This window comes from Molossus molossus, unplaced genomic scaffold (assembly GCF_014108415.1).
Source record: "Molossus molossus isolate mMolMol1 unplaced genomic scaffold, mMolMol1.p scaffold_m16_p_11, whole genome shotgun sequence".
NCBI classification, from domain to species: domain Eukaryota; kingdom Metazoa; phylum Chordata; class Mammalia; order Chiroptera; family Molossidae; genus Molossus; species Molossus molossus.
Genome location: NW_023425346.1, coordinates 90,887,154 through 90,911,069, shown reverse-complemented (window position 1 = coordinate 90,911,069; position 23,916 = coordinate 90,887,154). Strand labels below are relative to the sequence as shown.

The window sequence follows — 23,916 nt, the reverse complement described above, 5'->3', positions numbered from 1 at the left end:
AGTGCAGATATACGTGGTTAAGTTGAACTTTATGTGGGTGAAGGGTGTGTGGGTGGTGGTGGTGGTGGGAAAAGGCTGTTTGCGGTCTCATTCAAAGTGGGGAGCCCTGATGACTCCCTGGCCTATGTGGGCCTCTGGGATGCAAATCTGGGGGACTAGTATTTGCATGAAGCAGGAAATCCAGCGGGACCCCCAAGGAGGATAGGGCAGAGGCAGGCGCTCTGGGTATTAACTCCACAAAGGCTCTGAGGCTCCAGCTCCCGGATGGAACTGCAGCTTCTCTTCCCAGGTCCGTACTGCCCAGCGCTTTCCTACCAGGGAAAAGGGAGGGGAGCGAGGGAAGGGAAAGGGGCAGTATACACATGGGTAGATCACCCTCACAGACTTGGGGGACAGATCAGCATCTGGGGCACCAAAAGGCAAGCTTGAGGATGGATTCACAAGGGGATGAGGGAGGGGAGGAGAGGTGGAGATGGGGGCCAGGGATCAATCTTTGGGGCAACAGATCTCTCTTCTCCCCCGGGTGTGTTGTGGGGAGCAAACCCCCGAGAGGGGTGAATGACTGGAGTTCATCTTTCCAGCCTCTGGGGCCGGGGTGGGGACAGTCCCGGGAGGGCCCAGCGCTGGGGAGTCCCGGCGTCCGCGAGGATAGGGAGGCCTCTAGTGGCCACTGTGGGAAGCATGAGGGCGGGTCGGGGCGGGCCGAGAGGGCACTTCCTGCCAGGGCCTGGGGGCTGCCCAGTTTTGCAAAGGAAGTGCTGCCAGGGCTGGACGGGCGGGGGCAGGAAGTGGGCCGGAGGTTCCTGCTAGGGCGCGGCCAGCCGGAGGCCGTGGTGGGGCGGGTGGGGGAAGGGGGCGCAGAGGGGAATGAGGCCGAGCGCCTGTCCCCACCCAGTCTCCCCAGAGCCCCTGGCGCCTCAGCCTGCCAGCCCTTCCCGCGACACTGCCGGGGAGGCCCACGTCAGCTTCGTTCAAAGTTCTTCCGTTTGGAGTTGAACTTGACTTCCCTGTTATTCGGCCCGCTCCCACCTCCACCCTCTGGGGCCTCAAGAACTCCTCCCCTCCACTCCCTGCAGAGACCACACCCCTCCCGGCTCCAAATACCTTCCGGGGCCTCCCCTAGGGACGCATTTCTGCTTAGCTTTTAGAGCTAGTCTTATGAGTCCTCCAAGGCAGCATTTAATCAGTTCTGCAGAGTGCCGATCTCCATTTTGCAGATCAGATAACTGAGGCTGAGAGAAGTAGGAAAATTAAACAGTACTCAGATCATTCTTGCACTTTCACACTTGAAGCCCCAGGGGAGTAGGGCAATCATCACTACCACACTCCTCCCTCCAAAGAGGGTTTGCTAAAGTGGAACGAGGCCTCATGAGACACGCCCCCCTCCCATTTTACCGCCCCTACACCAATAACCACAGAGGCAGGATGGAGTGGGGGTCTGGCTTTCTCTTTAGTTCTCATCACATTGAGGGGATCTCCACCACAGAGAAGGCACTTAAATGGGAGGGTTACAGGATTCACACCAGCCATGTGCTCCCTCCCACCTCAGCTCTCTGGGGGCTGTGGGAGGGGGGGGTGCAGGATACAATGACATCTCCATTTGCCATTTGCCACCCCCCTTGGCACTGGAATGTGGGTCCCCTTAACAGGCCCTGGGAAGAGCCTAAGGCCTTAACCTCCAGACTCAGCATTTGGGGAAGGGGTTCCAGGTAAGGAGACAGAGCTGGAAGGCAGGGTGTCCGAGGAGCAGCCCCCAGCCAGCAGGGGATGAGGCAGGAGGCTGCAGAGGGTGGGTTGGCACAGAGGAGGGGTGTAGCTTGGTAGGAACACCCCCAAAACCCCACAATAAGTATCCCACCTCCTACAGATCCCCTAAAGGCACAGGTAAAGTATGAGGTGGGTGGCGGAAGCACCCCTTAGGTGGTGTAGAGACCCCTCCCTACACTCAGCTGGTTGGCCTAGCACAGGCTGGGCGCATAGAAGGTGCTAAATAAATGTCTTTTAAATGAATGAATGAATGAATGAATGAATGAAGCAAAGAGGGTGTGGGGGACAGAGGACAGGGCCTGGGGCCCCTCTGCCCAGCTTGTTTCATTCAGAAAATAGTTTAAAAGTGTAAAAATCTTTTCCCTCCTTCCCCCCCAATTCATGGGCCCAGGAAAGGGGTGAGGAAGGGGTGTCTGACCCTTCCCTCTCCCCTTCCTCTAAAAATCTATATACACATATACATATTTATATGGCACCACAAAGGGGTCCTGCCTACGTCCCCATACTCAGTTAGGGGAGCCAAGCCCCCTGAGTGATAATGGGGAACAGCCTTCAGCTGCTAATGAGCCCAGAGAAGCTGAACTCTGGGATCCTGAAGGACAGACCCCTGCTGCTTTCACAAGTGGTAACAGATCTCCCCTCCTGCCCACCCTCCTAGGCAGAGGTGGTGGGGTCTGTATCAGTCCCCACAGAAGAGCTGGGGAGACTGGTTTCTCCCTGACCAACAGCCTGAAGACTGTTCCAGGCAAGAGCTGACCTGATCTGGCCCTGGGGAAACCAGGCGGGGAAGAGGGCTCTGTGCAAGGCACTTGGTGTCCACCGTTCCCAGGCTGGGGGCTCAAGGCATGGGGCAGCAGGAACCCTGCCCCCACCCCCCCAAGCAGAACTGGAAAGGGCCAAGGGGCCTGACTTGGCAGCAGGAAAACACGGCAGCACAGAGAGAAAAAGGGGGCGGCACACAGGACCCCTTAGGTCCCCTAAGAAGAGTGAGGAGGTTCTAAGGCACTGACACAGGGATCCAGGGTCTCGCTGCCCTCTTCGCAGCCTGGCCCGATGGCGAGGAAGACGCACACTTCCCCGTGGCACTGAGGCCGAGGGTGCTGGGTTTTCTTAAGGAAGAGTCCGTGTGTGAAAAGTGTAGGTGTGGTCAGGGGCAGGTCCTGGCCCCAGGGCGCCTCACTAGCTGCCAGGCCTCGGCTGCCTGAGCACTGAGTACACGTCATCCACTCGGCTGAGCTGCTCGAAGAAGGGCAGGAGGTCGTGGAGCTCTGTGTCACTCATGTTGTCAAACCACGAGGCCACCGGTACCTGGGCAGATGGGCGTAGGGTCACCACCCTGGACGCAGAATATGCAGGCCATCCCTGGGCACCCACTGTTCGGTGGGCCACCTCCTGGAAGCCCCTTACCCACAGTTTTCAAACATTTTGACAGCAGCCCTCAGCAAATCATGTTTATATATTTAACAAACCAACAATTTTATCAAATGATACTTAACCTGTGTGCAAAGCACTCGGATATTTCTTATTTTATCTCATAAAAAAAAAAAAAAAACCCAAGTAGGACCCACCAAATTATTTCTATGACTCACTAACTGGTCACAACTGGCAGCTTAAAATATTGCAACTGCTCCAGTGCCCAGCAGGGACCCCAGTTCTCTACACACAGGCAGAATGGACCGAATGATCAATCAAGCATGAGGGGGTGGGCACAGGTCTATGAGAGGAAAGGAGGAAGAAGGAGAGGGCACCAGGCCTGGGACACAGCCCTGCTTGGAAGCAGAAGTGGAGGCAGAGCCCAAATGGACTGACCCCTTTCTTGGATCTCAGCCCCCTATCCGGGTCCTGCATGACACTCACAGCGTTGTCTGGATGGAAGACGTAGGAGGCAGGTGAGTTATCCAGGATAAGCACCCGTCGCAAGTCTCGGCCTAGCCTGCTCAGGTCCTTCACGTAGTTCCCTCGGTGGAAGACACATGACTCACGAAACAGCCGTGCCCGGAAGGCCCCCCACTTGTCCAGCAGGTCAGCTACTGGGTCTGCGTACTGTGGATGAGAGGTGAGTCATCCGGGGCCAAGGGTGACCCAGAGGTCACTGCCCAGAGGCCACATGCTGGAGAGGAGGGCAGGGTTGTCCCAGGAGCCTTTCAGAGGGTGTGGGGCTCACTCACCTTGGCTAGGCTGGCAGTGAACAGCACGCACTCGAAGAGCTCGCCCATTCGTTGCAGGAACTCATCCACATAGGGCCGCTTCAGCACGTAGACCTGGGGGGTGGGCCAGTGAGGGGACTGCTGGCCCACAGGCTGGGAGTGGGGGGTGGTAGGGGCTGGGCAGGAGTCAGTGAAGGAGGCAAAGGAGCACAGGGGGCAGGCTGGTCCCAGGCCCTGCGGGTGCTCCGCCTGACCACCCACCCCAACTGCTACTAGGGAAACCACCACCTTCTCAGAAGAGGATCAAAATGAACCTCTGACTTCCACGCTTCCCCTGCCTCAAGGGTATCACTAATTCCAGGCCCTTCCCCTACCACGGCCTTAGCCAAATGGAGGGACCTGGAGGCAGCCCTCTTACCCCAAGGCTGCAGGGCACCGGCCCCCGAGCCAAGTAATGGAGAACAGGCTGGATGGCACACAACCTATCCTGAATTACTTGAACTGGGTCCCGGGCAAGGTGGGGTAAGGGGTGCCAAGAAGAATCCCACTCCCTGCAGGCCTTGGAGTCAAGGTCCTGAGGGTCTGTGTGACTTTGGACAAGTCTCACACCCTCTCTGGGCCTCTAACATTCCACATCTATCAAAGACCTATACTCTCAGGATTGGTGGGAAGAGCCTCTCCGAATGGCAGATGCCAAACCCATGCCTCCCCCCAATACCGGCCCCTCACCTGGTGGACAACCCCATCGATCTCCACGGGGATGATGAAGTCAGCATTGTTCACTGGCTATGGGGAGAAAAGAGTGACTGGAGCTCAGGCAAGGCCTGCCCAGACTGCCCTCCTAGGCCAGGGCACGCCCCCTCAGAAACCCAGGGCTGGGGGCTGCTGGGCAGGGCCCACCTTGAAGGAGCTGTGCACCAGGGTCTCATCCAGGTCGATGACCACGCAGATCTTGTCTGAGTCCTGGGCCTTGGCCTCGGGGAGCAGGTACTGGACTGGGGTCTGCTGTGGGGATGAGCGGGACTGGCTAGGGGCACCTCCCTGACACCCCAATAATTTCTCCTATAAAGATCTTCCCTCCCACAGCCCTCTCTGGGAAGCCACAGGGACATGAGACAACCCTCATCCCAAATTTGCCCCTGCCAACTCTGGAGCCCGAGACAGTCTGCCTGGCTCTCTAGGCTTCACTTCTCCACCTGGGAAATCAAGGCAGAGAACAGCATGCACCTACGATGGAGAAATTTACAATTCCCTTGGTGGAGGTCTTGGAGCGTTCAGGTGACAAGCTGGGAAGACCCGGGAGGACTCCACCCTCCTCCACACCATCCAGAGCTTGCAGGCAGGTCAAGAAAAACCCTTTTCCCTAAACCCCTGGCCACCACGCACCTTGGGAACAGCTCCGTTTTCCTCCACAAGCAGGGGTGCCCCACTGTGGGTGGGCAGGGCCTCCCCATCATCCCGGCAGACACAGCAGAAAAGTGAGTGGAGGATGCCCCGGCTCCGGGGCTTCTGAGAAGCAGATGACTTCTGGTCACCTGAAAACAGGGAGGCCCAAGGTGGGGTGTGCACACTGACCTGCAGAGGCATGCACATGTGCCCAGGTGCCAGCCCCTGAGCTTCGAGGGTCTGGTCATACCCTCTTCACTGAGGGAGACACATCAGAGTGGCTCCAGGCCATCCCTCTGCTCCCCACAAGTAGTTCCAGTGTGGGTCCATTAGGGAGTGGGCTGGCTGGAGGGAGTACCAAACGGTGTTGTTTCTTCCTCTCTGCCTCTATCACTGCTGAGGGATCAGCCCCACTGGGGGCACCTCCTGACACCCACCTTACCTGAGCAGCCCTTACTCAGTTGGGCCCAGGAGGGCCTGGGGCTCACTCCTGCCCTCCTTCCATACTCAGACCCCCGTGAGTCCAAAGTCCTTCACTGAGGCTGTACCGAGAGACTGGGGGTGGGGGGTGGGGAATGGGGGGGTGGACCTGGGGCCACTGTCCAGCAGCCATCTGCCGACCCCGCCTCCTACAGCCCTCCCTGCCCCAACCTCCAACCTAGAGCCAGGTGTCTGCCAGCTGATTGACCGGCCCATTCTCCACCCTGGACCCAGCCCTTGTCCCCCGGGTGGAGCTAGGATCAGGCCAAAGGTGGACAGATCTGGAAGGTCTTCCTAGCCTCGAAAGTAAACACTGGGACAGGGAGGGGCAGATCTCCAGCCCGGGCTCGCCAGCCCCCGGGGGCCCGACCCAAGGGGGGGCGCGGCTTCCCGGGTCGCTACTAGTGTACACAGGCCTGGAGCCCACGGGCCTGCAGCCGGGATGCCGCATGCCCAGCCCAAAGTACAGGTCTCCCCACGGGCGCGCTGGTGACTCTTAGAAGTCACCACGCGTGACGCGGAAGTTTGTGGGAATCGTGGCTGTGTGTTGGCGGGAGATCCAGCCCTCCCCAGCCCGCTGTCACCTCAGCGCCCCTCCCGCGACCCGACCAGACCAAGGCCCCGAGTGGGTGGTGGGCGGAGTCTCAGCGGGTGGCCTGAAGGCGCCCTCTACAACACCCTCCATCTCCCAGCCCCGTCCGCGCTCATGGAAGGGGGGGAGCTTTGGCAGAGGGGGCAACTCTCTGGCATTGCGCACTGCCAACCCGAGAGACCCTGAAGGAGCCCCATTTCTACTCCTGCCTCAGCTTCCCCACCTCGAGCAAACCCGAGCACCCAAGAGGCACCAGACCCCGCCCCACGTTTCTGAGCTCCCCGAGTTCAAACTCTCCCCGCTCCCTCTCTGGCCGAGAGCTTCGAGTCCCGCCAAAGCGGGCGCCCTGGGCGGCAGCCCGGGGGAGGGTCCTGGCCCCCTCCTCGTCCCCTCCTGCGGCGCCCCAACTGCGGCCCCCTCCGCGCGGCCCCAGTACCTTTGCCTCGTAGCGGGCCCCGTGCCTCCTCCTTGCTGATTTGAGTAATGACGGCCGAGCTGTCCATGGGGCCCGGCGCACTCCGCTCCGGCCGGACTCTGGCCCCAGCACCCGGCCTCCCCCCCGGCTTGGGCCGGAATCGGGGCGCGGGGGGGAGGGGAGGGTGGGAGGGAGGGATCCCCGCGAGCTTCGGAGGGGAGGGGAGCCAGGTTCTTAGGGGGAGGGGGAGGGAGGGGGCGCGGAGGAAACTTTGTTACAACATGGAGTTTCCTCCCCGCGAGGCGGATGCAAACATGGAACCCGGGCGCCGTTTCAAGGCTCCCCCTTAAAAGGGCAATGGCTTCGGCGTGACCTGGACTCGGCCGCGGCTTTCATCACTTCTGGGGCCGGCGCGACTCGGCGGGCGGGGAGGCGGGTCCGGCCCGGTTCCGGCCGCGCTCCAGGGGGCGTCACCTCCCTTCCTGCCGCCCTCCCGCGGGGAGCCTCTGCGGCTGCGTGGCAAGACCTACACCCGGCCCATCGTTCGAGGCTGCCCAGCGCCAGGGGCCAGGGCCCGCCCCGCCCGCCAAGCGCCCACGCCGGGGAGTGCGGGCGGGCTGTGGCCTTCACCTCTGCGCTTTCCAAGGGGCAGGGACAGGCTGCTTCTTGGTTTTCTCTTCTGGAAATTAGGGATAACACTATCTAGTCTGTAAAATGGGTCTTCTCTCCTATGGTTGCAGGGTCCACTTTTCGGGAGTCGTGAACGAACGGTGGGTTTTTGCTCTCTCCCAGGGACTGTGCAGATTCACACAATTATGCTCTTGACCGGACTGTGACCGTCAACACCCACCGCAGTCTCGGGGCCAGGTGACCCGTATTTGTAGGGCAGAAGAATTCCGACTTTTTGCCCCGGGATCCCCCCTGCCGACCTGTTCCAACTGCCCCATGTGGCACCCAGCATACCCCGGTGCCCACGCCGTCACCTGGCGTTCCCGCCAGGAGGCGCCCTCGTCCGCTCTGTTCCCTCGGCCTGGAACCGGCTTCCTGTCCCCTTCACGGAGCCAAATCCCACCCACCTCGATGAAATGCCGCTGTCGCCAGGAGGCCTTCCCAGACACCCTCCTCTACTCCCCGCCAGATTATTGGGGGAGAGGGGTGGAGTGTCTGGTGGCGCCCGCACAGTGGACGTTCAATCCCTGGGGGCCCAGCCTGTCCCTGGGGCCTGACAAGTACTTTTTGGAGGCTTTTAAACAACAGTTCCACCCGGGTTCGTGCAGACACACCCTGGCTAGGCCCGTATCCACAAGGATTCTTTACGAGGCAAACTCCCGTGTGATTGGCCCTGGGGGTGGGTTTCTTTTTCCTGTTTATTAAGTTCTTTCCATTTGTCGTTATTATTTTGTGTTCATAATTTAAAAAATAATAACGCCAAGCCTTGGCAAACACGCCTCAGCACTTCCTTCCCCCGCGGGCCTCGGAGGCGGGCGGGTTCAGTCCGGTCCAGCGAACGCGCGCAAGTGCGGCGAAAGTCCTCCAGGCCCCACGGAGGCGGAGCAAGGAGGGGGACGCCCCACGCGGGGGGCGGGACAGGCGAAGATCGGGTCCTGCGACTGGGCAGCGGAGAAAGTGACATTGACCTGTGACTTCCCACCCCCAAGCTGGACCCCCACGGCCCCCCTCCAGTTCTTAAGGCGCCTGCAAGCCCTCCCGCCCGCCTCATTGCGTTTAATTATAATCGCTTACAAGAAGCGGGCGCGTCGTCTGAATGCACCCCCGTCACCTCACTTACTGCTCAGAACCACCTCCTTCTTTTGCCGTTTTGCATATGAGAAACTGAACTGAGAAGTGAAACAACTTGACCCAGCTCTACTGCTCCGGCAGAGGCGGGATTCCGGCCCCTGGGATTCCCCTACCGTTCGGGCCGTCCCAGGGCAAGGCCTCAGCTTTATCTACGACACCCAGGCCACACTGACCCCAAAAGTAAATGTGTGGAGAGGAGGGAGTGAAGCCGTGGCTTCGCTCCAGCCATGAGCAGGACAGCTCGCCTTCCTCTTTCTTCCATTCTCCCCCTGTGAAGACCGGAACCTGGCAGGCTGTCCCCAAGAGGGGATAGGCCACTGGGCAGGACCGCTGTGCCATTCCCCTGGCCTCCCAACCCCCAGTGTCCCCTCTAAACCTTTGTTGGTACGGTCTCTTCCCCTAGAAGATCGGCCCTCCTTCCAGGATCCCAGACAGGAGGTCTGCCCCCAAGGTCTAGGGAACTGTGGGGACAGGGGAGCTGGTGGAAGTGTTCTGCAGTTTTTTTTGGGGGGGGTGTCTTTAAATTTCCTCATCTGTGTATGAGGTGGTGGTGGTGGTGGGGTTTCAACACCTACTGCTGTCTCTCTACCCCAGCGGCTAGAGATCGCCTTACTCACATAGTTTATTTTTACCTTTCATTGGTTTGCACCCCAGGAAGAACAAAATCATGGGACCCGTGCGTGGGGAAACACCAGGTTCTGTCTGGCACTGTGGACAAGTGTCTTCTCCATCCTGCACGCAGCTAACTCCATCTGCCAAATGGGGTTGGTAAAATGGAAGGGGGCACCAAGCATGAAAGGCAGGGCCACCAGGGCAGTCTCCCAGAGAAAGTCAAGTCTGAACCCAGAGGCTGAGAACCAGAGCTACTATGGGGGTGGGAGGGCAGCGCTCTGTCGGGGCCTCCCTTGAGCTGAAATGACTGACCTTGACCTAACCTCATCGCCAACCTCTTGCCCACTGTAACGCCTTAGCTGGCCCTTCAGTCTCCATGCCTCCCGGCATCCCTTGCCCCCAAGTCCTAAGTCCCAGGCTTAACTATTAGTAGGACCAGCCTGCTCATTCCTCTGGGGTCCCCATCCTGCTCCACAAGATCCAAGAACTTTCCACACGTCTCTGCTTTCGTACACACAGCCCCTGCCCCCCCCCCCCCCCCGGTCCATTTGCATGCTCATCACTCCTTGATTATTCAGCTTTCAAACTCTGTCCAAGGGCCTTCCCTGGCCCATGCCCCGCTCTTTTCAGCTGTGCCCGATTCTTACATCGATCGTTCCCCATCCCACTATATAGTGATTTGTCTGTCTACCCTACAGACGCGCGCGCGCGCACACACACACACACACACACACACACTGGAACTCCTTGGGAGCCATCACCTTTAATTCGGAACTTTGCCTCCCTCCCCCACATCTGACAGGGTTGGAACCCATTTAATTACTAGTGAATTGACCAAAGGAGTATGCAGGAGGTACAGATGGCTGCAACCCCAGGAAGCTGGAGAAGGGGCTAGGAGATGCCTTTCTCCACTACCTGCCCCCATCCCTTCCCCCCTTCAGCTCGCGTGGGCCCCATTTTCTCCAGGGCCAAGGCCGGAGAAGGGAATTGGGCGGCCTTCTTGCTCAGGTAACCTTTCCCATCGTTGGTCTGACCTGAGCCAGACCCGTCCCATTCCATTCCTCCTGAGGGCCCCACTGGCATCGTTGCCCTTTTAAGAAAGAGGATATTCTTCTCATAAACAAGCGCCCCTTCCTGAGCGCGGGGCTTGCCCCACCGAATACCCGGGAAATTGGGGTGGGGGGGTCTTCCAGGCCCGTTCCCGTCTCAACCCAGGGAAAAGCCTGGCAGCCCCTTCTCATCGCTGCCCTCCGAAGCTCTGGGGCTGAGGTCCGAGGGACAGGAAGAGGCCGGAGGAGGGACTTGGGGGAGCCTAGAAACAGCCCAGGGAGCGTCTGCAAAGTGCAGCCCCAGCACGGGGCGAAGGTGTGTCGGGCGGCTCCCAGCAGCAGAGGGGACTCCCCGCCCACATGTCTCTCTCTCCCCACCCCCTCCTTATCTGGGCAGATTCTGAGGCCCCAGGGCGCGAGGCCCGAGCGCCCGCCTTCTTTTTGGCCCGGAAGGGTGAGACGGTGGCAGGTAGTTCAGGCACTTTGGAACGTCCCTACCCCTAGGGGGAGCTGGGCGCCAGGGCACAAGGAACGTTAACTGCGCGACTTGGGAGTCCTGGCCGCCGGGTTTCCGGGGGAGTTGGCAATGAATTGGGCCTCAGAGGCAGGGACTCTAGGGTTCCTTATGACCTGGCGCCAGAAGGAAGGAGAACTGCGCCTCTGTTTTACTGCCTAGAAAATGGGTTGCTGGTGGAACAAAAAGGCTGAGGCCAAAGAGCTAAATAGCAAGAGGCGGAGACATTGGAGTAGGGGGCTCCTCTTGATTGTTCAGGGATTTTGTGCCTTCCCTGATTCCGTTTCCCTGCTCCCTTGGATAAGAAGGGAACTAGCATTGGTTTAATATTCATCAGATTCTATTTTAAGTGCCAGTTTGGAGTCTATGTCCTACCCACAACTGGGCTGGTCTGTCAGGTCACTCCTATAGTGCTCAATAAATACTTTTGGATTTTAAAAAATATATGTTTTTATTGATTTTCTACAGAGAGAGGAAAGGAGAGAGAGATGGAAACATCCAGATGACAAAGATATGTCCATGGGCTGCCTCCGGCATGCCCTCTTCTGGGGATCGAGCCGGCACCCTGACTGGGAATCCAACGGGACCTCTCAGTCCATGGGAGGACGCCCAGTCCACCGAGCCACGCTAGTGACGCTTTTGCATTATTTTTTATTCCTGGTGCCAAGCACTGTGTTAAAGTGCTTTACTTCCATTGCAAGGTTGGTGTTGTCCCATTTTACAGATGAGGACACCGAGACCTGTAAATTAATCAGTTGTCCAAGCTGGGAAACAGCAGGTCCCTCTGGATTGGCCTGCCTCCAAAACTCCCATTCCAACTGCTGCTTCCGCATTTCCCACCCCCATGCCCAACAGGCTAGCCTGCCCCATTTAGTCCATACCCCACCATCTGAGCCTGGCCCCAGGGAAGTTCATCCAGAGGGCTCCCCCTTCTGCTTCTCTTCAGGAAGCCCATACAAGAAGTGTTGGTGGGAGCTGTGAGCTATCATGGTAACTCCGTGGGCAATGAAACAGGTCCAGACCTGGGGGAGGGGTGATTATGAGAACAAGACCTCTGGGGAGTCCTCATGTCCATCCCCCCTCCCTCCATCTGTTGCCTGCTGTTGCCTTCCCCATCCCAAGACACCAGCTGACCCTACAGTACCAGGTAGGTGGTGAGGCCCAGGTAGGCTGCAGCCAGCAGAGCTACAAGGCTGAAGTAGGCAGGGTGAGGGAGGCTGGGCAGGTAGCTGACCACGAAGTAGAGGTTGATGGCACAGACCAGTGCCATGATTGAGGAAGTGATGGCCTTGCTTAGCCTGGAGGACAGGAGGGAAACTCAGGACTGGCTGCATCTCCTTCTCTCCAGTGCCCACATCCAGTCTGAAATGGGGGTCGGTAGAGTGGCAAGATAACAAAACCAGCTTTTCTGGGCTATGGGATCTGAAGCAAACCCCAGCCCACTTCTGCCTCTTGGGCCCTCCAGGCTTCATCCTGGTGCGGTTTTGCAAAAGCAGAGTCTGAGGTGAGGGTGAAGAGCTCAGACTCTGGAAACAGCCCCCACCCCCAGATTTCATTCCTGGCTCCCCTATTTACTAGCTGTGTGAGCTTGGACAAGTTTCTTAACCTCTCTGAGCTTAGCTGGATAATGGGGATAATAATGGTAGTTCCTACCTCTAGATGATTGTGAGGATCAAATGCGATAATGCAAGTCCAGTGCCTGGGATGAGGAATACTCACCAGCCATTGGCAAACTCCTGCATGAGGTTGGGCATGCTGGTGAATGTGAGGATGGGCAGCACAGCGAAAGGAAGCTGGGGAGAATCCGGAGGATGGGGCTGAGGGACCCTGCCCTCAGAATACAGTGAAGTGGAGAGGAGGGGACTGAGGAGAGGAGGGGACTGGAACTCCTATTATCCTCTGCCTGAGCTATGTGCCCTGGGGCAAGTCTCCCAACCACTCTGAGCCTCAGTTTCTCCACTTTTGTGCCTTCCATGCTTGTGGGGTTCCAGAGCAAAAGAAAGTGTTTGGGAGCTGTGGTCCCAGGCTGCCTGATTTTGAACCCCAGTTCTGCCACTGGTCACTTAACTGAGTGCTTCCATTTTCCAAGCTGCAGAATGGAGTTAACAGTGGTTTGTATCCCTGGGCTGGCTGTGGGTTTATGTGAGTCTTGTTGGAAAGGTGTGTTTAGATTGCGCCTGGGAGGAGGGTAAGCTCAATATAGGGTATTGTTGCGGATTCTGTTTAGCTCCGCAGAGGGCAGGGGTGATAGGGATGCCCTCACCAGCAGGCTCTGCAGCACGTTGAGCAGGTCATTGAGGCCTGACAGGTCTCTCAGGTCCCTGAAGACGGCCACAAGCACGGTGGGCAGGATGGCGCAGGAGCGAGTGAGGAGGACACGGGCAAAGCGTGACCAACGCAGCTTCAGGAAGCCCTGGAGTGTGGGGTAGGCACCTTGGTGGCTGGGGAATTCCAGAGTAGGGACTTCTGTCTTCCCTCATCCCATCTCATGCCTGGGGGAAGCCCCTGTTTTTGCATCTCTGAAATGGGGGCAGCTCTGTCTCTTGTTGGCAATGGATGGGGAGAAATTAGGCGAGTTCCCTTCCCACCGCTGATTGCTGCAGACTCAAGAGTTTTGGGTAAAAGCCTCCTATTAGTCCTGGGTCTGCAGTCACCTCACCTCTCTGAATCTCGTCGTAAATTCCGGCTTATAAGGGATACTTTAGGATCTGGGCTGCTTTAAGGATCAACAAAGCCCGTGTCCGAGCCCCCAGTTGTGTGCCAGTTGACCTCGCACCCCTGGCCCCAGGCCCCACCTCCATCACAAACTGTCCCGCGTAGGTGCCAGTCATGGTGGAGCTCTGCCCAGCGGCCAGGAGACCCACCGCCCAGATGTAGAGGGCTGCGGGGCCGAAGACGCAGCCCAACATCACACCCTGGAAGGAGGGGTGTGGTCAGACTCGTGACCCCGCCCCTCGCCACAAGGCTCCTCCCATAGCGGGCGTGTCTTTCCATGCCTGCCCCCTGCCGCTCACTTACTCCTTGGTAAATGTCCACATCCACTGTATGGTTGTTCATGGGGAAGATCTTGGCGTAGTCATGGAGGCTGCTGTTGGCACAGAGGTTGAACTGCAGGCACAGGGGCAGTAGCAGGGAGATTAGAAGTGCACACTCGGTCTCAGTAGCTCAAACCGCCAGTCCTTGATCAGGAGTTGAAAACTGGTGGCCCTTTGGCTGAGTCTGGCTAGACATATTTTGTTTGGCTAACAAGTTTTTTCTTTAATGTGAATTTACTGCCAATATTTAAAATTGAGAACTCAGCCCGGCTGGTATGGCTCAGCGGTTGAGCATGGACCCATGCACCAAGAGGTCATTGGTTTGATTCCTGGTCATGCCCAGATGTGGGCCAGATCTCCAGTGGGGGGTGTGCAGGAGGCAGCCAATGGATATTCTCTAATCAGTGTTTCTATCTCTCTCTCCCTCTCTCTTTAAAATCAATAAAGGAAAAAAAATTTTTAAATAAAAATAAATAAAATTGAGAACTCACATGAGAACCTGGTTTCCAGGGGTCTGTTGGGTTTGTAAGAGCTGGCATTACTACAGAAAGACAGTTGTCTGGCAGTGACTCAAGCTGCCCCACAGTCCCCTCTTCCTTACACTGAACCCACTTCCCACGGCTCTGTGACTGGCCAGGTCTTGAAGACAAAGGTTCGCCTTTCCTATTTAGACCTCTCTTCTTGTGTCAAGGAGCAGCATGAGACCCAGGGAGGGGCGTAACCTTGAAAGGTCACATAATAAGTCAGTGGCAGTACTGAGATCCCTGGAGGCCTGGCTAGTCCTCTCCCATGGTGGTTAGCATTTAGTAAGCATCTAACACTGACCAGCCTCATGACGATGACCCATTCAGAAAGGGAGACAGGCGCAGGTCCCAAATCCCAGAGTCCTAGAGGAACTAGCTGGCTCCTTCTCTTTCAGAGTCAGCTCAAGCGTCACCTCCTCCAAGAGTCCTCTCCTGACCACCAGGGCTAACATAGCCTCTCCCTTATCACATCCCCAATGATGTTTCATCACCTCCTTTATTTTTTTCACAACATTGTCCACACTCTTCCCTTTTGTACTGATTGGTTTATGTGTTTCCTGTCTGCTCATTGCCCTCTAAATTTAAGCTGCAAGAGGGCAAGGCCTTTATATCATAGACTTCTGTATCCCCAGGGTCTAGAACACTGCCTGATACATAACAAATACTCAGTAAATGTTTGCTGAATGAGTGACAGTTTGTCTGCTAGCAAAGATTATGAGGAGAGAGGACTCAGAGAAGAAAATGAGTACCTGTGCATTCCCACTCCACACTCATGCTCAGATATCCTCTCCTCCCAGAATGCTCCCTGCAGTTGGCTGGGCAAACCCTGCCAACCTTCCAGGTACAACCAGAATGCTGGGTCTTCCAAGACTCTGCTCCTCCCTCCCAGGCACTTCCCTTGGATGTCTGTGCCTTGCAGCCCCTTGTGTGGCTCTGACCATCAAGAGTCTGCCTGGGAGGAGCTGTCTCCCCAGTGGGTTGGGGAAGGGGGTACTAGCCAGAGGCCAGGGTCACAGACTCCCTCTGCTGCCCATGCCTGGAGTGTACAGCAGAGACTCAAAGGTCTTAGCTGCGTTGCCTGAGGTCCCCAGCAGTGCTACAGCGGGGTGTGGTGTGGTGTGGAGTCTCACCGCAGCCTGGTTGGTTTGCTGGTAGAAGGCCTGCCCAAAGACAGCCACAACAAAGAGGTTGATGAAGAAGGAGACAGACAGGGCGATGGTGGCCTCAATCAGGAAGTACATGTTGGCTTCTCGAATGTCAGCCCGTTGGGTCCTGTCTATCTCTCGAGACTATAAAGGTCAAAGGGGAGAGAAGAGCCAAAGTCTCTCAGAGCCACCCCAATACCTTCCACTCTCATACCTCTACCTGTGTTCTCCCCAAATCCCAGTTCTTTATAAAGCCCCATACCTGGCAGTCTGGGGCAGGCCCTGGTCAGCTGACCCCCTTCCTACCTGCCCAGTTTATTTATCCTCAGGGCCTTTGCCTTGTCTTTTCCTATGCTTAGAATATCTTCTCCTGCCCTGGCCAGTTTGGCTCAGCGGTTGGAGCACCGGCTGACCGAGGAGTCCCGGGTTCGATTCCAGCCAAGGGCATGTACCTCAGTTGCGGTTCATCCCTGGCCCTGATTGGGGTCGTGCGGGTGGCAGCCAATCGATGCATCTCTCTCACATTGATGTTTCTCTCTCTCTCTCTCTATCTCCCTCTCCCTCCCACTCTGTCTGAAGATAAATGTAAGGATGTCCTCAGGTAAGGATTTAAAAAGAGAAAAAAAAATTAAAAACAAACAAACAAAAGAATATCTTCTCCCCTAATCTTCCTTCCCACCCTTCATGTCTCAAAGGTCACCTCCTTACAAAGCCTTTCCTGACTACCTTTTCTAAAGCAGCCCCCTCCTCTCATACTTCTGTGTTTTGTTTCCTTCAGAGCACCCGGCACAATCCAGAACTTTTTCCATCATTTGTTTACTCGCTCGTGGTCTGTCTCACCAACTAGAATGCAAGTTCCAGGAAGGCAGAGGACTTACCTGTCTTTTCATCATCGACCCCAGATCCCAGCACACAACAGGTGCTCTATTATTAAATATTGAATAGAAAATGATTCACGTCCCACCTAGAATCTGCAAGACAGGAGCCAAAGGGGAGAGGCTCCGGCTTGGAGGTGGGGCCCCTGTGAAGCTAAGGGACCGGGCATCTCTTCCTCCTGCCCCTCTGCTCACCTTGACCAGGGCTGAGTGCAGGTAGATGTTGTGGGGCATGATGATGGCACCGACGATGCCCACGGCCTGCAGCAGCTCTGGCTGGCCGCAACCGGGGCACGACGGCAGGAGCAGGCCTCGAAGAAGTGCTCCCTGAGCAGGGCGTGCCACCACATACTGCGGGGAGGAGCCTGGTCAGGCCAAACCTTGTCCCTACAAAGCCATTCCCACCCTCCGCCCTGACCCTGGCCCCCTAGGCTCTGCAGGGGGCAGAGACAGGGGTGGCTCTGGTGGGGGTGTTGTAGCTCTGGCTTCCCACCTCATAGCCGAAGGTCAAGGCCATAATGGTAATAAGGAATCCAAAAAAAGCTTCCAGCTTCCGCAACCCTAGGGAGAGAGCAAAGGGGCAGAACAATAAAAACCACACAAAACAACAACAACAACAACAAAAAATAACTGTAACATAAGCAAATATTTTATTTTATTTTATTCCTCACCCGAGGATACATTTCTACTTATCATCAGATAGAGTGGGAGGGAGAGAGAGACAGAGGGAAACATCGATGTGATAGAGCCACATCGACTGGTTGCCTCCTGCACAGTTCAGGGACAAACTGCAACCGAGGTACATGCCATGTCCTTGGCCGGGATCGAACCTGTGACTCATTGGTCCGCCAGCTGACGCTCTAACCGCTGAGCCAAACCGGCCTGGGCAGCAATTATTAATGGCAAAATCTTGAGCACTTTTTTCCAGGCACTGTGCCAAGTGCTCAGCGAATCCTCACAGCCCTGTGACGTCTGTGCTGTTGTTTCCTCACGTTATAGATGAAGAAACAGAAGTCTGAGTAACTTGCTCAAGGCTGCACAGGGTGAGGGGCTCATCCTTTTCTCAGAACTGCGGGGCATCAGCTGGCTCTTACGTCCACTTGCCCAACCTGTAGTGCAGTCCCCTCTGGGATGAAGGGCACACTCACCATAGTTGTCCAGGAAGAGGAAGAAGAAAGTGTCCACAATGGTGATGAGGACGCCACCCCAGAGAGGGATTCTGAAACAGAGTGGCCTGGGTCAGCCGACCCTCAGAGCTGGAGCCGGTGAAATCTCACCTCCTCGGAGCACTGACCCCAGAGAGCAACCGGAGAGGGAGTGGGAGCGGGCTGGAGATGGAAAATGGCACCGAACACAAGAGGAAGGGCCAAGATGGGTGGGGGGACCAGTATGGCAGGTAGTTTGGGGCTGCAGCCCTGAAGCCTGAAAGGTCTCTGGCATCTGTGTGACACTAGACAAATCACTTTGCTTTTCTGGGTCTTTGTTTCCCCACCTCAAAAATTGCGCAACAACTCTGAGTCAGAGGGGACTGCAGGATGGAATAGACACAGGGAAGTATAAAGCCTGGGGAAGAAGTATCAGCTGTTCCCAGCCCTGGACAGAAGGGCTGGGGCCCCCGGGGAAGTACCGTCCAGCTGAGAGCAGACTGAATGCTATAGCTGTGCCAATGACCTCTTGCATGTCCGAGCCCACAATGGCTAGCTCGATCGTCAGCCAGAGGAGAGTGCGGGGCACCTAGGGGAGCAAGTAACCTTCATTAAGGCCGGTCAGTTGTTTGTGTCAGTCCTACACGCACCTTTCCATACTCAGCACTGCCCTGCTGGGCTAGAAGCCTGCAAACTACATTTGTAAGACGGCCTTGCCAGCTGGCTTCCAGATGGGTGGCAGGAAACACTTATGGGAGATTGAAAGGCACGAGACATCATTTCCCACCTGCTTCTGGTAGTGTTTCTGGCAGTGGCACCGGCAAAAGCACCGGCAGCCTACACTCCAGCAGCACTGCTGGCCATTTGGGCAGAGGCGGCAATGCTCCCGGAAGCTTGGCAGAGAACCAAGGGTCTTGGGCTCCTGCCCAGCAGCTTTCTGACCTGTGGATAACACCCTCCTTCCATGGTTCATCTAGCCCTTCCAACACCGTTGTGATACATCCCTGCATTAAATATCTTTGAGATATCTAATGGTGGAATTTTGGTTTTCCTGCCTGGACACTGATAACAGCTAGGCCCCCAGCATCCACCCCAGACACTGACCAGCCCAAGCTGATGCCTACCTATTTTTGGCTTAAGCAAGTTGCTTCTCAGGGTTTCAATTTCCCCTTCCGTGAAATGAACAGGGCATGTCTAATGTCCCTCTCAGTCTGTGCACTCTTAGTTTGAGCCTCGGTTCTCATCTATCAAATGGACTTGTAATACCCCACTTGAGATGATGTGTTTATTTGATCACGGAAGCTGTCCGTGGCTGTTTTGGGTTTGAAACCTGTAAGTGTTTCCTGTCCACCAAACTCACCTTAGGGTAGTAGAGATGGCAGACCTCACTCAAGTCCTTGCCTGTCACCACCCCCAGGCGAGCAGCAAGTCTCTGGCAGAGCAAGCCCAACACGGTGGCCCACAGCAGCACCCAGAGCAGCTATGAGAAAGCAGGGACAGGCCTTAGCCCAAGGGGCCGGTCTGCTTACCCTGGAATTGGTGGCACCCTCTAACCAAGGACACTCCTTGGGGACAGAGTGGGGAGACAGAGCAAGAAGATCAACCCCCCATATACCTCAAACTCTAGCAGGGATGCCCTGGGGACCCTTTCTGGCCCACTTGAATTTAATATCTTCTCCAAGGGACACCAGCCATGCAGGCCACTCTGGGGAAATGAGGCAAGCTGGGGTCTCCACCTGTTTAACCTGGTCACCCCCTTCCCCACAGTGCCCCAACTCAATCACTTTGAATCCAGCCACAGCACCAGCCTGCAGGTCCGACTCGATGTTTCCTGGGTCCAGGAAAGCGATGCTCATGAGGAAGCCAGGTCCCGTGAAGGCCCACAGCTTCCTCAGGCTGAATGTGCCCTGTGGGTGGGAATGGGGTAAGGGGGTCCTGGGTATAGGGGCTGCAATAGTTGGCCTTGCCCCCCCCCCCAAGCTGAACTCCAAGGGGCTCATCAGTCCAGGCAGGCCAGCCTGGCCCTCTATTCACCATTCCTGGAGCTGTACCCCCCACCCCCACCCCAGGGGTTAGTGGAAGACATGAGGTAGGAGGAACCAGAAGGATTTGCTGAGTCAGCCCATTAGCTTTAAGGATCCAGCACATTCAGCAGCCTGCCTACTCCTGACCAGCTTACCTCCTGCAGGCCCTGACTCTGCAGATTCTCAGAGTCCCAACAGGGGCTTATCCTGGGGTCAAGCCTCCCTGGTCCAATTCTTCCCTCCCTAGACCCTTGTCAGGCCATAGGCCCCCCTCTCTGGAGTCCAGGCAGCCGAGAGCCCTCCTACCCCCATTCTAGGGCTTGGTCTGGCAGCTTGGGGTCTGCTAACGATTCTGGAAATGCAGGGTGACTGTTTTAGAAGCCTGTCTTCAGCCTCCTTTACTTCTACTGATGCCCTTGTCCAGGTCCTCTCCTTTTTACTTTTTTTTTTGGTACGTGCCCCTAGTGGGAACCGAACCCGGGACTCTCTGTCCGCGGGCCGACGCTCCAACAGCTGAGCCAAACCGGCCAGGGCAGGTCCTCTCCTTTAACAACAAATCCTCAAGGCTCCAACCTGAATTCACCCCAAGTCCCTTTCCCTATAGGAAAGCTGGGATTCATCCAGAAAGCCACTGATACTTTTTAGACAAATGATAAACAAGTGCTAGAGACAGAAACAGGAAGGGGGCAGTTACACTGTGGGTCACTGCTGCTCAAACTGAAAAAGACTTGCCGTGGTCCTCGGGAGACATCCTCCCCTGCTCATGAGATCCCACCACATGGTCCTGCCAATGCTGAAAGACCCCGGAAGTTTCTAGCATTCCTACCAGTTTTGTGTCCGGAATGGGGACCTTCTCGCTCAGGTAGGTTGCTTCGGGAGGTGCTTGCTGTGGCCCTGCATTGGGTGGGCTGGAGATGGAGCCATAGCTGGGCCTGCTTAGCCTTTGGGGACCCTTGTTATCTGCAAAGGGTCCCATGAGGCATGGTGAGTGACCTGCTTCTTTCTGCTGGCCCAGGGCTAAAGCGATTTGTCCTCCTCCCCTGCCTCCTCCTGGCAAAGTGCAGAATCAAGGCCCAACTGATACGGGCCCTTGACTCCCATCTTGGGTCCCTCACCTTCACCCCTTGACCAAATGTTCCAGAAAATGTTGGAAGTGGAGCCTTCAGGATCACTCCCCTTCCCTGTGAGTGCAGAGATCCCCAAATCCAGATCTCTCTTGCTCTGAGGAGGGCTGCCTGACACTGCATGTGTTCCCCTTGGCCTCACCCCCACCACCTCCAGCAGCCGAAGAAGTTCCAGGGGCTCCAAATGCACAAGGATTAGACAAAGGGGACCCTATGCCCTTGGGGATGCAAAGAACCCGTCCCCAGGCTCATGTCCAGAAATATGGTCCAGACCAGGACTTCCATGGGGACCAGGGACTTCCTCTGCCTCCCTGACTCTCTCCGACCTCCATCCCTGGAGGGGACCACTCACCTGTCATGAGGACGACAGGTCAGGTACTCTGTGTGCGAGCAGCGTGCTGGGCAGCTCCTCAGCGCATGTCCCCTCTCTGGCTGCTGGTACATGTCAGTGTGTGAACCCACACCTCTTACCCATCCTCAGTTGAGTTTGGCTGTCCTCACACACATGGGGCATTGTGAAACACTTTCCAAAGGCAGAAGTGGCCAGCTCTAGCGGAAGGTCTGGTTGGCCACTGTGTGGACTTTTGTTCCCCATCAGCCTGAGCCCCACAATAGGTGTGGTTCCCTTCCAAGAACCCCATGTTCTGTGTCTCCCAAATTAGCTCTGATTTCAAGATCTTTTCTGCTACTTGGGCATTCATATTCGGATCACTGACTACCCTCCACTCACCTCCACACGAGCAGTCAAGCTCTGCAATCTGGAGTCCCTTGGCCATGGATGGGCTACTCAGAGGGAGGGAGGCCTGATGGCTCTACAGGCTTCGGTTTCCCATGGAGTGCCTCACAGGAAAAGCCCTTGGGGACACTGCCACAAGGACATATGTTCAAGATCCCTGCCAAGGAGATCCTCAGAAGAAAGGGACACTGGAATTCTGGTCACCAGATCATGTCCTCTCTCTGAGCTTGTTTCTTCTATTAAATGAAGGGTTCAAACTACCTAAGAGGTTAAAATTTAGATGTCCATGGGGGCCAGGCAGGTAAGATAAACTATAAGACAGGTTGGGAGTAAGAAAAACAGAGCCAGCTCAGTGTTAAATGACAAATGATGCTGAGCCTCCATGTCAGGGAACAGTAGGGAATGGCAGTGACTGTAGCAAAACAGGTCAGATACTCTGTCTGAGAAGAGCAGTGTCTACGGAGTTCCAGCCAATTGCTTTGTGGGCCCTTGTCACCGTACCTTCTTGTTTGTCAAGGATGATGGAAAAGTTGAATTTTTGGAAAGTGAGGGAGTGAGGTGAAGGATGAGTGAGAGAGGAGAGAGCAGCATCATGGTTTGTGCAATCCTGTTGCTCAAGCTCCTGTCACCATCCCTGACTACTAGGTTTGTACACATTTCCCAATCACTGCCTTGCGCTCATGTGGATGGCTGCGGATGGGGCTGGTGTAGTATATTGTGATGGTTAATTTTATGTGTCAACTTGACTGGGCCATGAGATGATGGGATATTTGGGTGTGTTTGTGAGGGTGTTTTGGGAGGAGATCAACTTTTGAACTGGCAGGCTGAGTAAAGTGGATTTCCCTCCCTGGTATGGATGGGCCTCATCCAGCCAACTGAAGACCTGGATAGAACAAAAGGCTGAGTAAGGGAGAGCTCTCTGTCTCTGCCAGACTGTCTTCGAACTGGGATTGGTCTTTTCCTGCCTTCAGACTTAGCTTTAACTGGGACTTACACCATGGAACTTACTTCTACTTCTCAGGCCTTCAGATTGGAATTATATACGCCATTGGCTCTATCGTGGGGTCTGTCAGTCTCCATACTCATGTGAGCCAATTCCCTATGTATGTATGACTTTCTTTTTCTTTTATAATTTTTTAAAATTCTCACCCAAGGATATTTTTCCATTTTATCTTCAGATAGAGTGGGAGGGAGAGAGAGAGAAAAAAACATCAATGCAAGAGAGACACATCAACTAGTTGCCTCCTGCATGACCACGACTAGGGCCATGGACGAATCGCAACCGAGGTATCTACCCTTGACCAGAATCGAACCCAGGACTCTTTGGTCTGCAGGCCAATGCTCTAACCGCTGAGCAAACCAGCCAGGGCTGTATATATGACTTTCTATCTACCTGTTGGTTTGTTTCTCTGGAAAACCATGACTAAGACAGATATCTTCTTCTTTGTATCTTTTGTAGGACAAAAGTTCCTATAATTAGGAACTCAGTAATTGTTATTGATTAATGACTCATCAATACCTGACACAACTTCTAACTTAACCATTATAGTGTAAGGGTTAAGAGAAGACGTTCTGGCCCTGGCCGTTTTGGCTCAGCGGTTAGAGCGTTGGCATGCGGTCCAGAGAAGAGGTTCTGGACAGAGCAGTAGAGAGCGGGAAGCTACCTGAGCTACAGGTCCAGAAATCTGCATAGTGGTCTCCTTGAACTTGGAGCTGTTGCTGGATACTGAACCCTGTATGTGGTGAAATTTTGTGAAGCACAATTCACTCAAAATGGATTACCAACCTAAATGTAAATATAAAACTTTTAGGAAAAAAGTAGGGGAAAATCTTTAGAATCTAAGACTAAACAAAGACTTATTAGACTTGACACCAAGCGCATGATCTACAAAGGGGAAAAATGATCAGTTGGATCTCATCAAAATTAAAAACTTTTGCTCTGTGAAGGACCCTTTAAAAGGATAAAAAGACAAGCTAAAGAAGTAGAGAAAGTATTTGCAAACTGCATATCTGACAAAGGACCAGTATCTAGAGGTAGAAAAATCCCTTAAACCTCAACAGTAAAAGAATCAAACAATTGCCTGGCTGGTGTGGCTCAGTGGATTGAGCCTCATCCCATGGACTACAAGGTCCTGGTTCTATTCCTGGTCAGGGCACATGCCCAGGTTGTAGGCTCCATTCCCAGTGTGGGGTGTGCAGGAGGTAGCCGATTGATGTTTCTCTCTCACATTGATGTTTCTCTCTCTCTAGAAAATCAATAAAAACATACTTTAAAATAAATGAATAAAAAATAAAATTACATATTATTTAAATACCTTGGAGGCCATGTGTCTACCTTTATTTCTTCTCTATAATTAATTATAGCACCAAAAATCAGATGTAGCCTTTTCCAAAGTGACTTTATATGCCTTTTCTCATTGGACTCTCCTAATAGTAAGTGGAACTCTTAGTGAAGGGTTACAATTTTGCTGCCTTGCATCATTTCTGGTATCAGAACCCCTAGTCCTTTGGTGGACTCTTTTTCTTTTTAATTGATTTTAGAGAGA

At 55.1% G+C, this 23,916-nt stretch overlaps 2 protein-coding genes across 10 annotated transcripts; both read right to left on the bottom strand.

The window, feature by feature from the left end:
• Nucleotides 1-1,426: 1,426 nt before the first annotated feature.
• CTDSP1 (CTD small phosphatase 1) lies at nt 1,427-9,295 on the bottom strand. Of its 6 annotated transcripts, none has more exons than XM_036254575.1 (7): nt 6,809-7,210; nt 5,301-5,449; nt 4,815-4,919; nt 4,644-4,700; nt 3,936-4,028; nt 3,625-3,810; nt 1,427-3,075 (listed from the first exon to the last, which is right to left on the bottom strand). In XM_036254575.1, the coding sequence occupies exons 1-7, from the start codon at nt 6,873-6,875 to the stop codon at nt 2,947-2,949; spliced, it is 786 nt and encodes a 261-aa protein (XP_036110468.1). In that variant the 5' UTR covers nt 6,876-7,210; the 3' UTR covers nt 1,427-2,946. The 6 variants fall into 6 exon arrangements, with proteins under 6 accessions (XP_036110468.1, XP_036110469.1, XP_036110465.1 ...); XM_036254576.1 differs by having other exon boundaries at nt 4,815-4,916; nt 6,809-6,969; XM_036254572.1 differs by lacking the exon at nt 1,427-3,075 and having other exon boundaries at nt 3,290-3,810; nt 4,815-4,916; nt 6,809-6,973.
• A 1,935-nt stretch (nt 9,296-11,230) lies between these two features.
• SLC11A1 (solute carrier family 11 member 1) lies at nt 11,231-21,114 on the bottom strand. Of its 4 annotated transcripts, XM_036254234.1 has the most exons (16): nt 20,987-21,114; nt 20,337-20,470; nt 19,271-19,393; nt 18,847-18,966; nt 17,969-18,075; nt 17,490-17,560; nt 16,835-16,902; nt 16,537-16,692; nt 15,452-15,610; nt 13,781-13,870; nt 13,558-13,677; nt 13,026-13,175; nt 12,482-12,555; nt 11,907-12,060; nt 11,644-11,784; nt 11,231-11,502 (listed from the first exon to the last, which is right to left on the bottom strand). In XM_036254234.1, exons 1-15 carry the CDS (start codon nt 20,991-20,993, stop codon nt 11,674-11,676), a joined length of 1,644 nt encoding a protein of 547 aa, XP_036110127.1. In that variant the 5' UTR covers nt 20,994-21,114; the 3' UTR covers nt 11,231-11,502; nt 11,644-11,673. The 4 variants fall into 4 exon arrangements, with proteins under 4 accessions (XP_036110127.1, XP_036110126.1, XP_036110128.1 ...); XM_036254233.1 differs by having other exon boundaries at nt 11,231-11,784; XM_036254235.1 differs by lacking the exon at nt 20,337-20,470 and having other exon boundaries at nt 11,231-11,784.
• Between the last annotated feature and the right edge of the window lie 2,802 nt (nt 21,115-23,916).